Here is a 16,416-nt window from a genome sequence, read left to right as displayed (position 1 = left end):
CTGTAAGTCGCTTGGGGTATGTCTCTATCAGTTTTGCACATCGGGAGACTGAAATTTTTTCCCATTCCTCCTTGCAAAACAGCTTGAGCTCAGTGAGGTTGGATGGAGAGCATTTGTGAATAGCAGTTTTCAGTTCTTTCCACAGATTCTCGATTGGATTCAGGTCTGGACTTTGACTAGGCCATTCTAACACCTGGATATGTTTATTTTTGAACCATTCCATTGTAGATTTTGCTTTATGTTTTGGATCATTGTCTTGTTGGAAGACAAATCTCCGTCCCAGTCTCAGGTCTTTTGCAAACTCCATCAGGTTTTCTTCCAGAATGGTCCTGTATTTGGCTCCATCCATCTTCCCTTCCAGAATGGTCCTGTATTTGGCTCCATCCATCTTCCCATCAATTTTAACCATCTTCCCTGTCCCTGCTGAAGAAAAGCAGGCCCAAACCATGATGCTGCCACCACCATGTTTGACAGTGGGGATGGTGTGTTCAGGGTGATGAGCTGTGTTGCTTTTACGCCAAACATAACGTTTTGCATTGTTGCCAAAAAGTTCCATTTTGGTTTCATCTGACCAGAGCACCTTCTTCCACATGTTTGGTGTGTCTCCCAGGTGGCTTGTGGCAAACTTTAAATGACACTTTTTATGGATATCTTTAAGAAATGGCTTTCTTCTTGCCACTCTTCCATAAAGGCCAGATTTGTGCAATATACGGCTGATTGTTGTCCTATGGACAGAGTCTCCCACCTCAGCTGTAGATCTCTGCAGTTCATCCAGAGTGATCATGGGCCTCTTGGCTGCATCTCTGATCAGTCTTCTCCTTGTATGAGCTGAAAGTTTAGAGGGACGGCCAGGTCTTGGTAGATTTGCAGTGGTCTGATACTCCTTCCATTTCAATATTATCGCTTGCACAGTGCTCCTTGGAATGTTTAAAGCTTGGGAAATCTTTTTGTATCCAAATCCGGCTTTAAACTTCTTCACAACAGTATCTCGGACCTGCCTGGTGTGTTCCTTGTTCTTCCTGATGCTCTCTGCACTTTTAACGGACCTCTGAGACTATCACAGTGCAGGTGCATTTATACGGAGACTTGATTACACACAGGTGGATTATATTTATCATCATTAGTCATTTAGGTCAACATTGGATCATTCAGAGATCCTCACTGAACTTCTGGAGAGAGTTTGCTGCACTGAAAGTAAAGGGGCTGAATAATTTTGCACGCCCAATTTTTCAGTTTTCGATTTGTTAAAAAAGTTTGAAATATCCAATAAATGTCGTTCCACTTCATGATTGTGTCCCACTTGTTGTTGATTCTTCACAAAAAAATACAGTTTTATATCTTTATGTTTGAAGCCTGAAATGTGGCAAAAGGTCGCAGAGTTCAAGGGGGCTGAATACTTTCGCAAGGCACTGTATTTACATTTTAGTCATTTAGCAGATGCTCTTGTCCAGAGTGACTTACAGGAGCAATTAGGGTTAAGTGCCTTGCTCAAGGGTACACCGACAGATTATTCACCTAGTCGGCTCAGGGATTGGAACCTTTGTGTTTACTGGACCAACGCTCCTTACCGCTAGGCCACCTGCCGCCCAAAACTCGTTGACGACTGTCAAAAAGATTACCGTTGTTTGACTTTGTGACATGTCCATTAGTCTTTTTGTTTAACATGAAAAACTTTGGTGGGTTGAATGACAGCATCTGTAAATTATTGCATTTTTGGCTTTAAATTACATTCTTGGCTTTACATTACATTACATTTTGGGCATAACATTACATTCTTGGCTTAGCAGCCTTCTAAATATCCATAGTACTGTAGTTTGGAGACATTAACTTACATATTTATGACTAAAGAAATGTTGTGAAAAGGAATCGAACCAAGACTATGCACGTCATGCACAATGGATTATTTCGGGAAATGCAGAATAAGCGGTTGTCTTTGATGTCACCAGTGTCACATTCAAAACATTTTAGCCCCGTTCCTTCCCTTTCTTCTTGTTCTCCTCCTGAGCCTCTTTCTCTCTCTCTGCATTTTAATGGAAAGTCTTTTTTTTGAAGGTTTTAATGTCAAGCACAGTGAAATGCCTTTCTTATCAGTGTGGCTGACTGGTGTATAGAAGTTCAAGACAGTAGGGTTGACAGTAACGTTGGGCTTTACCTACTGGAGAAGTGTCTCTGTGGGTCTGTGTGTTGATAGTAAGTTCAACTCACATTTTATTGGTCACATACACATATTTAGCAGATGTTGTTGCGGGTGTAGTGAAATGCTTGTGTTCCTAGCTCCAGCAGTGCAGTCATATCTAACCATTACAAGGATAGCTCTTGAATAACACTCTTTGTAGACGTACTTTACGATCTCACGTTGATTGGCCAAATACATTGGCAGGTTTAGTTGATATGTGTTTAGCAGAATTAGTTAATATGTGTTTAGCCGTCATTAAACTTAATTAAAAAGCTTTTTACACCTCATCATTGGACGTTAATCATTGTGTGTTCGCTAATGACTCAATGTGTTGATTGTTGGTCTCTAGTTTGGCCTAAAGTACTCACACATTTCCAAGCCCCCCTCTGAAGGTAAAAAGGGGAGGGTGGGAGGAGGAACGGGGGAAGGGAAAGGGAATTTGGGTGAAGGTGGGGCATTGTTCTAGAGAAAATAAGGTTTTCAATACCACTCAGATAACCAACTCCCCTCCTCTCTAAATTCAGTTTAAGGGCTTTATTGGCATGGGAAACATATGTTAACATTGCCAAAGCAAGTGAAGTAGATAATTTTTATTGTTTATTCCACTTTTGTTTATTATCTCTCACACACACACACACACACACACACACACACACACACACACACACACACACACACACACACACACACACACACACACACACACACACACACACACACACACACACACACACACACACACACACACACACACACACACACACAAACCCCTCCTCAAAATAAATGCTGGAGTTTTGACCCAACCCGTGACCCACTAGGGTCCACTAGGTCACATGACTAACTGGCCTGTAAACCTCCCCCACCACTCCCAACCCCACCCCCTCCTCCTTTCGGGGCCGGCCTAGCTGCCGAGGCCAGGGGTGAGAAAGCCACAGAGATCTCAGAGAACTGATCAGAGAAGGACAGAGAGAGGGAAGGAGCAAGAAACAAAAAGAGAAAGCAAACAGAAAGAAATCGAGAGAGAGAGGAACAGAGAGAGAGGAACAGAGAGAGAGGGTAAAAGCACCTAGAGGAGTCATGAAGCCGAATCTGCCACGGAGGATGCAGTATCAACAGTGATATAGTGGCTTTATATATATTTCAAATATATTTGATACGGCGCTACCAGTGTGGATGGTGGCCAGGAGACTCACTGGCAGACTAGGACCAGTATGAAATGGATACATGGGAAGGTATGGGGGTGTGTGTGTGTGTGTGTGTGTGTGTGTGTGTGTGTGTGTGTGTGTGTGTGTGTGTGTGTGTGTGTGTGTGTGTGTGTGTGTGTGTGTGTGTGTGTGTGTGTGTGTGTGTGTGTGTGTGTGTGTGTGTGTGTATGCATGTGTCTGTGTGTGTGTAGAGGGAGGGGGTAGACGTGTTGCTCTTCAGGAGATTGAGACTACAGGACATTAAACAGTAAAGATTTAGCTTGTTTTGTGTTTGTATCTGATACCATTGCTGATTTGATCATGGCTTTCAGTGAACTTCGATCTGGTATTAGAGAATGGGCCTATAGTTGTCTGTAGGAAAACTGTGATTTGTTTCTTGTGAACTGTAGATTTGAACCAAATTCTTGGATTTAGATTTTTAGGATGGTCAGTCATTCCATTTTCCTAATCAAATTTGGAAATATAATGTAAAACTGTTGTTGTGGTAAGAGGATTTGTTAGAATTCTGTCAACATACCGGTAGCTTCCGCAGTAGCTTTATCCGTGCGACAGTATGTCAGGATAAGAAAAGCCCCTTAGCGTTGACTGTCAAAAGATTTGCAACTGCTGCTGTGGAGATTTTCTGCTGAGCTAAACAAAAGTGTGTGTTTGGGGGGTGGGGCTTGGCGCTGTGGTGATTGGAAGCTTTTGTGATTGTAGCTATATTACATTTAGCATTGGAGTCATTTAACAGATGCTCTTATCCACAGCGACTTACAGTAGTGAGTGCATACATTTTCGTACTGGTCCCCCGTGGGAATCAACCCGACAACCCTGGTGTTGCAAGCACCATGCTCTACCAACTGAGCCACACAGGACCTGCATTAGCTCATATTAACACACATGAATGTCAGACTTTTTTGAGAGCGAGTTTGTGAGAGAGAGAAGGACAGCAGAATACAGAGAGAGGAGAGGGGGCAGTTTATTTGCGGCCTGTGTCTGTGCAGCCCATCTGGAAAAGGTTTTTGTGCAGGCAACACAGGCAGTATTTACGTGGTGCTACCGTGTGTGTGTGTGCGGGGGTAGCCTGGGGTCATCCTGGTTCCACAGAGCCCTGTAAAATCCCCCGGGCCTTATTGAGGGACTCACAGCTGGGCCAACCTCTCAGTGCCCTCTCCTCAGAATACAGCCTTTCCCCTGTTTCACCACATTTGACCCCGTGTTTTACCCTCAGTTGGTAGAGCATGCAGCTTGAAATGACAGGATAGTGGCTTGGTTTTCCTGGGACCACCCATACGTAAATAATATATCACACATGACTGGAATTAGCTTTGGATAAAAGTGTCTCCTAAAAGACATATATTATCAGGAGGAAATCATAAGGTCTTTCCTGTACATGGTGGACTTGCAAAAGTCTCCCTGATCAATGCCCTGATTTGAATTTGATCTGGAGAAGAGTGTCCGTTAAATGGCTTCAATGTAAAAGCATAGAAGTACATCATGGATAGAAAATGGTAGCTCACCCATGCGATGCAGGCAGTTTTGGGGATCCTTCTTAGACCAGTGTTGGTCGAGCTTGTTGTGTAGTATTTCCTTCTATAATATCTGCTGTATATTCCCTGTATCTTTCTTATTGGGTTGTAAGCACCCATGAGCTTATGGATAAGTGAATGACTAGTTTATATTCCTTATTTTTTCCCTCTTCATCTGGCTGTCTCTTTCTGATGCACAGCTTCAATTGAAGTACTTCCTCTGCAAAGCACTTTGAAACAACGGCTAATTTAAAAATGTCTTTGCGCATACATTTGATTGATTTAATTGATCGATCTCTCTTTCCTCATGAAATACAATAATAATCTATCTCAAAGGAGTCGTATATCAGAATGGATTTGTTATGACAATCTGTTTCCATCGTTGTGTGTTTTAGGAGAGGGACTCAGTGGCTGTAGTCTGGACGCTTGGTGGTGTTCATTTTCTGAACCAGAGAGCAATCAGTAACATGTTTTGGATTGGTTAAGTGAGTTGTTAGCATGCCACCATTTTGTTTCTGCCTAATGGTTACATCTCTGACTGATAGATAGTGCTTGGGTACATTTATTTCTCCATCCATCCATCCATTCTTTAATTTAGGATTATGTGTAGATCAATAGCAGGGGTGGGGGTGAGGGTGAGGTGTATGGAGAGTTCAGAAGATTTCTAAATGTAGGCTCTAGTAAAATGTGATGTATTAGTGTAGGGTTAGCAGTTGGGGAGGTATTATTTTGGTTTAGCAACCAGCGTGTTTGTGTGTGTAGACAAAACTGTAGACCCAAGCTGTTGAACCAACACACAGAAGCACACACACACACACACACACACACACACACACACACACACACACACACACACACACACACACACACACACACACACACACACACACACACACACACACACACACACACACACACACACACACACACACACACACACACACACACACACACACACACACACACAACCTCCCCCGACCACCAACACCCAACCGTCTTCACACAGAGAGCATCTGTCAACATGACAAAACAAAGGACTTGTTTTTTTAGAAGAAATCCTCACTCATCAATGTAGCCTATTGAACAGACAGTAGCACGAATATCAATGAATCATCCCATTGTCTTTGGCCTTTGAGAACCAATGAAGCAGTGTCCTTCATGCTACTGATAGAACTGTAAAAAACCTTGATCCTGGTGAACGCCTGATTTGACTCACACCTGCTTTGGCATAATCAGTCATAATTATGAACGTTATTGGAACTTTTATCCCAGTGAGCTTTTGCTTTGGCGTAATCAATCAAACAATAGTCTAGTCTTCTACTCTGTTTTAAAGCATTAACCAAATGGTTGGGCTAACGTCTGGAGGAAAACCTGGGAATCGGAGCGAGACATGTTCCCTTTTCTCCTGTTGTTTCCTCAAGGACACACAGTCGAGGGAAATTCAATCATATTTCGGAATGTGGAATTTTCCTATTTTCTCGGAGGGAAATGGATGAGTTTGTGTGTGATGGGTGCTGTTTCCTTTCCTGCTGGAGAGCAATTGATCATCAATCAAAGAAGGGAGGATTCTAGAGGAGATGGGAAAGAGAAAATTGGCAACATACAAGAGTGACAATCAGTACTGACAAGATTTTGAATTGTCACATTTACACATTTAGTACATAGTACACTTGGAACTTCTACATTCTGGTGTGTGCACTCCCACATGAGGAAGTGTTAACCCTTAAGGGCCCTACACACCCTAGGCAAAACAGAGCGACAGGTGTACGGTCTGTTCCAAAATTTGAGCCGCACAAAAACAACGCTCCATCGCTGCGTTTGAGTAAAGTGTGTAGTGGCCTTTAGTGAGCGCTAACATGACTGTTTTTAAACAGCTTTTTCATGATATTATTAGTATTTATTTTGGGGATTGAGTGCAACTTCAGAAGGGAAAATGAAAAAATATTCTGATGCTTTCGCAGAAGCATGACTCGACTTCGGCTAAATACAAAACATAGGTATTATTTTGAGATGCGTATTTCCTCTGAGCACCATTATTCTGTGAAGTTGTATCTGCAGTACCAGTCAAAAGTTGGGACACACCTACTCATTCAAGGGTTTTTATTTATTTGTACTATTTTCTACATTGTAGAATAATAGTGAAGACATCAAAACAATGACATAACACATGGAATCATGTCGTAAACAAAAAAAGAGTTAAACAAATCAAAATATATTTTATATTAGAGATTCTTCAAAGTAGCCACCCTTTGCCTTGATGACTGCTTTGCACACTCTTGACATTCTCTCAACCAGCATCATGAGGTAGTTTTTTATGATTTGTTTAACACTTTTTTGGTTACTACATGATTTCATATGTGTCTTCACTATTATTCTACAATGTCAAAAATAGTAAAAAAATAAATAAAAACTGTTGAATGAGTAGGTGTTCTAAAACTATTGACTGGTGCCTAAATGGCAGACACATCTATATTGATCAAAACATATCTTTATTCACACAGACACATCTATATTGATCAAAACATATCTTTATTCACACAGACACATCTATATTGATCAAAACATATCTTTATTCACACAGACACATCTATATTGATCAAAACATATCTTTATTCACACAGACACATCTATATTGATCAAAACATATCTTTATTCACACAGACACATCTATATTGATCAAAACATATCTTTATTCACACAGACACATCTATATTGATCAAAACATATCTTTATTCACACAGACACATCTATATTGATCAAAACATATCTTTATTCACACAGACACATCTATATTGATCAAAACATATCTTTATTCACACAGACACATCTATATTGATCAAAACATATCTTTATTCACACAGACACATCTATATTGATCAAAACATATCTTTATTCACACAGACACATCTAACGAACACATTTTCAGCTGACCTATTGCTAATGACGTCAGGCTACAGGGACACACTTGGGAGGATAATGTCTTAAGATCTGGGCTCTGTGGTCTTCCCAGGGGGTCCTGGGGGGGGGGGTCTTTGTTTCAGTGTGAGCTGAGAGCCAGGAGTACACCAGAGAGGATTACAGAGAGAGAAGATTGAGGGAAGAAAGAAAGACGGGCAGGACATTGGGTACCTATGCAACGGTACCGTTTAATTACAGTATAAGCAAAACTAGTTAATTATGCATTGTGCACAGATTTTGTGTAATCAGTAATCACACATTATTTCTTTCAATTCACAAATGTATAAAGAAACTGAAATTAGTTATAGGAATGTCTTAAATCGGCTTATCTGTTTCACGATATCCAATCACTACTCATATTGGCTATGCGCAAGGCACTTATAGCCAATGAGCTTTGCTGTATTGATTCATTGGTTGAACTGGCACAGTGTAGTATTGTTATAGTTCCCCTCATCTGTTTCTATGAAAACAATCCCTTTACAAGGGTGAGACTTTTTTCACAAACCAGAAAGAGAAAATAAAATGGAGGAGGAGAGAGAGAGAGAGAAAGACAGCGAGTGAGAGAGGGGCTGTATTTTTTAAGAGGAACCTGTCCCATTGAGTCCCCCTTTAAAATGCCTGAGTTACATTTCTTGATTTGCTTTAAAGTTTGGAATGGCACCGGGGCTGACCTCGGCGGAAAACAATGTGGCCTTTAACGGAGCTCAAGGGGAGGGGTGGGGGGGGGGGTAACCGTAAAACGACCATGGAGTTCAAGATGAGGTTGAGTGCTGGCCGAGGCATTGTGATCTCTTCTCACACCTCAGTGAAGTGATTTAACACAGCTGACCTCGTGGTGACCCCACCAACACACACACACACTGATGCTCTCACATACACACAGTCAAATTGAAGAAAGAAAAAAAGTAGAGAAATAAAACGCACACACCACCCTTAGGCATTTAACGTAACACAACCCAAAGTAGCACAACGCAACGTCCCGCAACTTCCCGCCACATCATACTTCACATCACAACCTATTTTTGAGTGGCTGTGAATTGTGAGGACGTAAACTAAAGGCTTGGCATCAGTGGAATGTGAACCGTGCCATCAAAGCAGCCAGTCAGGCCATGTGTTCAGGCAGTAACAAGTAACAATCAATGATGGGAGCTGTTTAGAAGCCACCAAGCAGACATCTTAGGGTTTATACACATCATTGATCACAACCAATGATGTACAGTGCATTCAGACCCCTTGACCTTTTACACATTTTGTTAAGTTACAGCCTTATTCTAAAATGCATTAAATAAATATAAATTCATATCAATCTACACACAATACCCCATAATGACAAAGCGAAAACAGGTTTTTAGAAATGTTTGTTTTTTAATACATTTGCAGAAAAACCTTATTAACCTAAGTGTTCAGACCCTTTGCTATGAGACTTGAAATTGAGGTCAGTTGCATCCTGTTTCCATTGATCATCCTTGAGATATTTCTACAACTTGATTGGAGTCCACCTGTGGTAAATTCAGTTGATTGGACATTATTTGGAAAGGCATACACCTGTCTATATAAGTTGACAGTGCATGTTAGTGCAAAAACCAAGCCATGAGGTTGAATGAATTGTCCGTAGAGCTCCGAGACAGGATTATGTCAAGGCACAGATCTGGGTAAGAGTACCAAAACATTTTTGCAGCATTGAAGGTCTCCAAGAACACTGTGGCCTCCATCATTCTTAAATGGACGGCATTTGGAACCACAAGACTCTTCCTAGTGCTGGCCGCCCGGCCAAACTGAGCAATCGGGGGAGAAGGGCCTTGGTCAGGGAGGTGGCCAAGAACCCGATGGTCACTCTGACAGAGCTCCAGAGTTCCTCTGTAGAGATGTGAGAACCTTCCAGAAGGACAGCCATCTCTGCAGCACTCTACCAATCAGGCCTTTTATGGTAGAGTGGCCAGCTGGAAGCCACTCCGCAGTAAAAGGCAAATGACAGCCCTCTTGGGACTCTCAGACCTAGAGAAACAAGATTCTCTGGTCTGATGAAACCAAGATTGAACTCTTAGGCCTGAATGCCTAGCGTCACATCTGGAGGAACCCTGGCACCATCCCTACAGTGAAGCATGATGGTGGCAGCATCATGCTGTGGGGATGTTTTTCTGGGACACTAGCCAGGATCGAGGGAAAGATGAACGGCGCAAAGTACAGAGAGATCCTTGTTGAAAACCTGCTCCAGAGCGCTTAGGACCTCAGACTGGGGTGAAGGTTCACGTTCCAACAGGACAACGACCCTAAGCATACAGCCAAGACAATGCATGAGTGGCTTTGGGACAAGTCTCTGAATGTCCTTGTGTTGCCCAGCCAGAGCCCTGACTTAAACCAGATCAAACATCTCTGGAGAGACCTGAAAATAGCTGTGCAGCGAAGCTCCCCATCCAACCTGACAGAGCTTGAAAGGATCTGCAGAGAAAAATGGGAGAAACTCCCCAAATACAGGTGTGCCAAGCTTGTAGCATCATACCCAAGACTCAAGGCTGTAATTTGCAAACATTTCTAAAAACCTGTTTTTGCTTTGTCATTATTGGGTATTGTGTATAGATTGATGAGGGGGAAAAACAATTAATTCAATTTTAGAATAAGGCTGTAACGTAACAAAATGTGGAATAAGTCAAGGGGTCTGAATACTTTATGAATGCACTGTATATTAACCCTGGATTGCTTATGCTATGTATTGGCCATTGAGAGGCTTTGAAGCTACCGGTCAGCCATGTTGGCATTCCTCAGAAAACAGTCCTCCATAGGAATTCATGGAATTCTACAGTATTTCATTTAAATGTTTCAAAGACAAAATTCATTTTTTAAGTATTTCTTTCTTTTAGTAGAGACAGTAACATTAGTACTTTCCAAAAATGACTTTAAGGAAAATGTTGTAGTCTTTTTACATTTTTTATTTTTCTGTTTAGCTCACATACTATCATTTAAAAGTCTGCATTAAGGTGTCTGTAATATAATTAACAGGGTAAACTAAGGTAGACATTAATACTTGCATTTCTATCATATTTTTTTTACATTTTAGAAATAGCCTACAAGTCAATTGGCACCTCTTTGTCAAACTGGAAAGACATTCACTTAATGTCAAAAGATAAAGAAAGAAGGAAAGACCATTTCAAATCAAATCACATTTTATTGGTCGCATATACATATTTATCAGATGTTATTGCGGGTGTAGCGAAATGCTTGTGTTTCTGGCTCCAACCGTGCAGTAGTATCGAACAATACACACATCTAAAAGTAAAAGAATGGAATTAAGAAATATATGAATATTAGATTGAGCCATGTTGGAGTGGCATTGACTAAAATACAGTAGTATAGAATACAGTATGTGTGTGTGTGTATATATATATATATATATATATATATATATATGAGATGAGTAAAGCAGTATGTAAACATTATTTAAACATTATTAAAGTGAGAAGTGTTCCATTATTAAAGTGGCCAGTGATTCCAAGTCTATCTATATAGGGCAGCAGCCTCTAAGGTGCAGGGTTACATAACCGGGTGGAAGACTGTTAGTCTATAACAGTCTGATGGCCTTGAGATAGAAGCTGTTTTTCAGTACTGACCTCGCCTTCTGGATGATAGCGGGTTGAACAGGCAGTGGATCTGATGGTTGATGTCCTTGATGATCTTTTTGGCCTTCCTTTGATGTCGGGTGCTCTAGGTGTCCTGGAGGGCAGGTAGTTTGCCCCCGGTGATGCGTTAGGCAGACAGCACCACCCTCTGGAGAGCCCTGCGGTTGCGGGCAGTGCAGTTACCGTACCAGGCGGTGATACAGCCAGACAGGATGCTCTCAATTGTGCATCCGTAAAAGTTTGAGAGGCTTTTAGGGGCTAAATTTCCCAGTCTCCTGAGGTTGAAGAGGTACTGTTGCACCTTTTTCACCACACTGTCTGTGTGGGTGGACCATTTCAGATTGTCAGTGATGTGTACGCCGAGGAACTTGTAGCTTTCTACCTTCTCCACTGCAGTCCTGTCGATGTGGATAGGAGGGTGCCCCCTCTGCTGTTTCCTGAAGTCCACTATTAGCTCCATTATTTTGTTGATGTTGAGTGAGAGGTTGTTTTCCTGGCACCACACTCCCAGGGCCCTCACCTCCTCCCTGTAGGCTGTCTTGTAATTGTTGGTAATCAAGCCCACTACTGTTGTCGTCTCCAAACTTGATGATTGAGTTGGAGGCGTGCATGGCCACTCCGTCATCGGTGAACAGGGAGTACAGGAGGGGGCTGAGCACGCACCCTTGTGGGGTCCCAGTGTTGAGGATCAGCAAAGTGGAGATGTTGTTTCCTACCTTCACCACCTGGGGGCAGCCCGTCAGAAAGTCCAGGATCCAATTGCACAGAGTGGGGCTGAGACCCAGGGCCCTCAAGCTTAATGATGAGTTTGGAGGGTACTACGGTGTTGAAGGCTGAGCTGAAGTCAATGGACAGCATTCTTACATAGGTATTCCTTTTGTCCAGATAGGACAGGGTGCAGTGCAATGGCATCGACTGTGGATCTTTGGGACGGTATGCAAATTGAAGTGGGTCTAGGACGGTGTCAGGTATGGGTAGAAGTGATATGATCCTTAATGGGTCTCTAAAAGCACTTTATGATGATAGAAGTGAGTGCTACGGAGCAATATTTAGTTTAGTTACCTTTGCTTTCTTGGGTACAGGAACAATGGTGGGCAGCTTCAAGCATGTGGGGACAGCAGACTGGTATAGGGAGAGATTGAAGATGTCCGTAAACACTCCAGCAAGCTGGTCTGTGCATGCTATGAGGATGCGGCTAGGGATGCCGTCTGGGCCGGCAGCTTTGCGAGGGTTAACACGCTTAAATGTGTTATTCACGTTGGCCATGGAGAAGGAAAGCCCTCAGTCCTTGGTAGCGGGCTGCGTCGGTGGCACTGTGTGATCCTCAAAGAGGGTGAAGGTATTTAGCTTGTCCGGATGTAAGATGTTGGTGTCTGCAACGTGGCTGGGTTTCCCTTTGTAGTCTGTGATTGACTGTAGACCCTGCCACATACGTCTTGTGTGTGAGCTGTTAAATTGCGACTCCACTTTGTCTCTGTACTGGCTTTTGCCTGTTTGGTTGCCTTACGGAGAGAATAACTACACTGCATGTATTCTGCTATATTCCCAGTCACCTTGCCATGGTTCAATGCGGTGGTTCCAACATTCAGTTTTGAGTGAATGCTGCCATCTGTTCACGGTTTCTGGTTTGGGTAGGTTTTAATAGTCACAGTGGGTACAACATCTTCTATACACTTCCTGATGAACTCAGTCACTGTATCTGTGTATTTATCGATGATATTCTCGGAGGCTACCCTGAATAATTTATCCTAAATACTTCAACATTGCCTCCAGATGTACTAATCAATGTCTGGATATGTCCATCTATGTCCAGAAAATGATACATTAGTTGATTTTTTTAAATTAACCTTTATTTAACTAGGTCAGTAAAGATAAACATATATTATTTACAATGACACTGGGACAATTGTGCGCCGCCCTATGGGATTCCCAATCACGGCCGGTTGTGATACAGCCTGGAATCGAACCAGGGGGTCTGTAGTGACGCCTCAAGCACTGAGATGCAATGCCTTAGACCGCTGCACCACTACTCGGCTCCGATGAGCTCTTGCCCAAGTCCAGCACTGGACAAATCGGTGTGTGAAACTAACTAGCAAGTATAGCTATTGTTGTCGTACAGTATGGCCACCCTTGCTCCTCAACCTCGCACCTCCCCCTTCCTCCCCACAAAGGACCAAACCTAAACCCAGTCAATTTAAATGGTAATACCTTTGGGGCTTTCAAAAAGCTCCTCTTCACTTTTTTTAACATATCTTTGAGAGGCTTTGCAGTCCACATTCCCACCATGCTAATAGCTTTAGGTACATGAACATAATGCCACTCTGGTGAGTCTCTCACTCTCCAGCTCGCTCCTTTCTCTTACATCCCCCTTTATTTCTCTCCCTCGCTGTCCCTCATTCGCTCGGTCTCTAGAATGTTCTTTTTCTATCTCTTTCACACTCTTTCACTCTCACTCTTGCTCGCTTTCGCTCTCTCTCTTTCGCTCGGTCTCTAGAATTTAGAATTCTCTCTATCTATCTGACGTTCTCTCTTTCTCACTCATTATTTCTATCCACCAGGACCTAGTTACAATCCTTGGATTGTGGGGTAAAATGGTATGGAGTATATGTTGCCTTTCCTTGAGCATTGCAGCTCCTATTAATTACAATTGATGTAGCATTTGGATTTTGCCTTCCAAGGCCCATTCTCACTGCAAACACATACAACTTGATGGCAGAACAATGTTGCATTAGGCCCCTATACTTAGTGAATGGTGGGGATTGAGACCGAGGTCACAGGCCAGAGATTTCACTGGGACGCCCTAAAAACACGATACCAGTAACTTCATAACAGTATAAAAGCACATTTTCCTAATTATCTTAACCTGCTACATCAATTCTCCTAACCTGCTACATCAATTAATTAACAATTAATTCATAATCCACTTTTCATTTAAAGTTCTACAGTGAGTGCTACAGTGAGTGCTACAGTGAGTGCTACAGTGAATGCATTTAAAATAATAAAAACGAGAGGAAAACAGAGGACACAACTAGACCGGGCTACTGACACAAAGAACGCATCTGACAAGGGACGGGGACAATAAGGAACGCAGGTAAATCAACTGTAGGCCTTCCTAAAGAGAAGAGTATTTAGGCCAGTTTTTAAAGGAGCCCAGAGTCTGTGGTGCCTTCAGGTGGTCCAGGAGTATTTTCCAGAGGCTTATAAATGTTTTTCGTCCTTTGCGTTGGACATTAGCTAAAGAAACCCAGACTGACGGGGCAAACAGCTAAAGAAACCCAGACTGACAGGGCAAACAGCTAAAGAAACCCAGACTGACAGGGCAAACAGCTAAAGAAACCCAGACTGACGGGGCAAACAGCTAAAGAAACCCAGACTGACGGGGCAAACAGCTAAAGAAACCCAGACTGACGGGGCAAACAGCTAAAGAAACCCAGACTGACAGGGCAAACAGCTAAAGAAACCCAGACTGACAGGGCAAACAGCTAAAGAAACCCAGACTGACGGGGCAAACAGCTAAAGAAGCCCAGACTGACGGGGCAAACAGCTAAAGAAACCCAGACTGACAGGGCAAACAGCTAAAGAAACCCAGACTGACGGGGCAAACAGGAAAGAGCTATAAGAAAAGACCATGATGTCGAAGATAGCTACCGACTTCAGCTTTCACAAAACACACACTTCAGCAAATTGTGTCTTTGTGTGTGTGTGTGTGTGTGTGTGTGTGTGTGTGTGTGTGTGTGTGTGTGTGTGTGTGTGTGTGTGTGTGTGTGTGTGTGTGTGTGTGTGTGTGTGTGTGTGTGTGTGTGTGTGTGTGTGTGTGTGTGTGTGTGTGTGTGTGTGTGTGTGTAAAGTGGTTTTCCTCCCCATCACTGTGTTTCTATTAAGGCCATGCCATAGGACATAGTTCTGGGTGTGTTGTGCCCTTGGGCATGGCCTCAGCTGCAGTGCTATGTGTCTCTACCCCCCCCCCTCCCCCTCTGTCTATCGCTACCTCTTTCACCATCTCTGTTTATCGCTACCTCTTTCACCATCTCTGTCTATCGCTACCTCTTTCACCATCTCTGTCTATCGCTACCTCTTTCACCATCTCTGTCTATCGCTACCTCTTTCACCATCTCTGTCTATCGCTACCTCTTTCACCATCTCTGTCTATCGCTACCTCTTTCACCATCTCTGTCTATCGCTACCTCTTTCACCATCTCTGTCTATCGTTACCTCTTTCACCATCTCTGTCTATCGCTACCTCTTTCACCATCTCTGTCTATCGCTACCTCTTTCACCATCTCTGTCTATCGCTACCTCTTTCACCATCTCTGTCTATCGTTACCTCTTTCACCATCTCTGTCTTTCGTTCATTTCAGTTACCAGCCTCAGAAATTGCAGCGCAAATAAATGCTTCACAGAGTTCAAGTAACAGACCCATCACAGCATCCACTGTTCAGAGGAGACTTTGTGAATCAGGCCTTCATGGATGAATATCTGCAAAGAAGCCACTACCAAAGGACACCAATAAGAAGAAGAGACTTGCTTGGGCCAAGAAACACGAGCAATGGGCATTAGACCGGTGGAAATCTGTCCTTTGGTCTGATGAGTCCAAATTTGAGATTTTTGGTTCCAACCACTGTGTCTTTGTGAGACGCAGAGTAGGTGAACGGAGGATCACTGCATGTGTGGTTCCCACTGTGAAGCATGGAGGTGTGATGGTGTGGGGGTGCTTTGCTGGTGAAGCTGTCTGTGATCTTATTTAGAATTCAAGGCACACCTAACCAGCATGGCTACCACAGCATTCTACAGTGATTACGCCATCCCATCTGGTTTGCGCTTAGTGGGACCATAATTTGTTTTTCAACAGGACAATGACCCAACACACCTCCAGGCTGTGTAAGAGCTATTTGACCAAGCGTGCTGCATCAAATGACCTGGCCTCCACAATCACCCGACCTCAACCCAATTGA

The 16,416-nt window shown here is 42.9% G+C and overlaps 1 protein-coding gene across 3 annotated transcripts in view; it reads left to right on the top strand.

Moving 5' to 3' along the window:
- Positions 1-16,416, top strand: part of LOC123989445 (nuclear receptor subfamily 6 group A member 1-A-like) — a 211,906-nt gene that overhangs the window by 174,009 nt on the left and 21,481 nt on the right. Inside the window, exon 1 of one of the 3 annotated variants that reach the window (XM_046290462.1) lies at positions 3,150-3,408. The exons of the other annotated variants lie outside the window; for them this stretch is intronic. Coding sequence (XP_046146418.1) covers positions 3,393-3,408 — 16 coding nt within the window. The 5' untranslated portion in view covers positions 3,150-3,392. Of the gene's footprint in view, positions 1-3,149; positions 3,409-16,416 lie in introns of those variants that run through there. 3 annotated transcript variants of the gene reach the window in all.

Source organism: Oncorhynchus gorbuscha, linkage group LG11, assembly GCF_021184085.1.
Source record: "Oncorhynchus gorbuscha isolate QuinsamMale2020 ecotype Even-year linkage group LG11, OgorEven_v1.0, whole genome shotgun sequence".
Taxonomy (NCBI): Eukaryota; Metazoa; Chordata; class Actinopteri; order Salmoniformes; family Salmonidae; genus Oncorhynchus; species Oncorhynchus gorbuscha.
The sequence above is the reverse complement of the archived record's forward strand: the minus strand, read 5'-3'. Positions and strand labels throughout refer to the sequence as shown.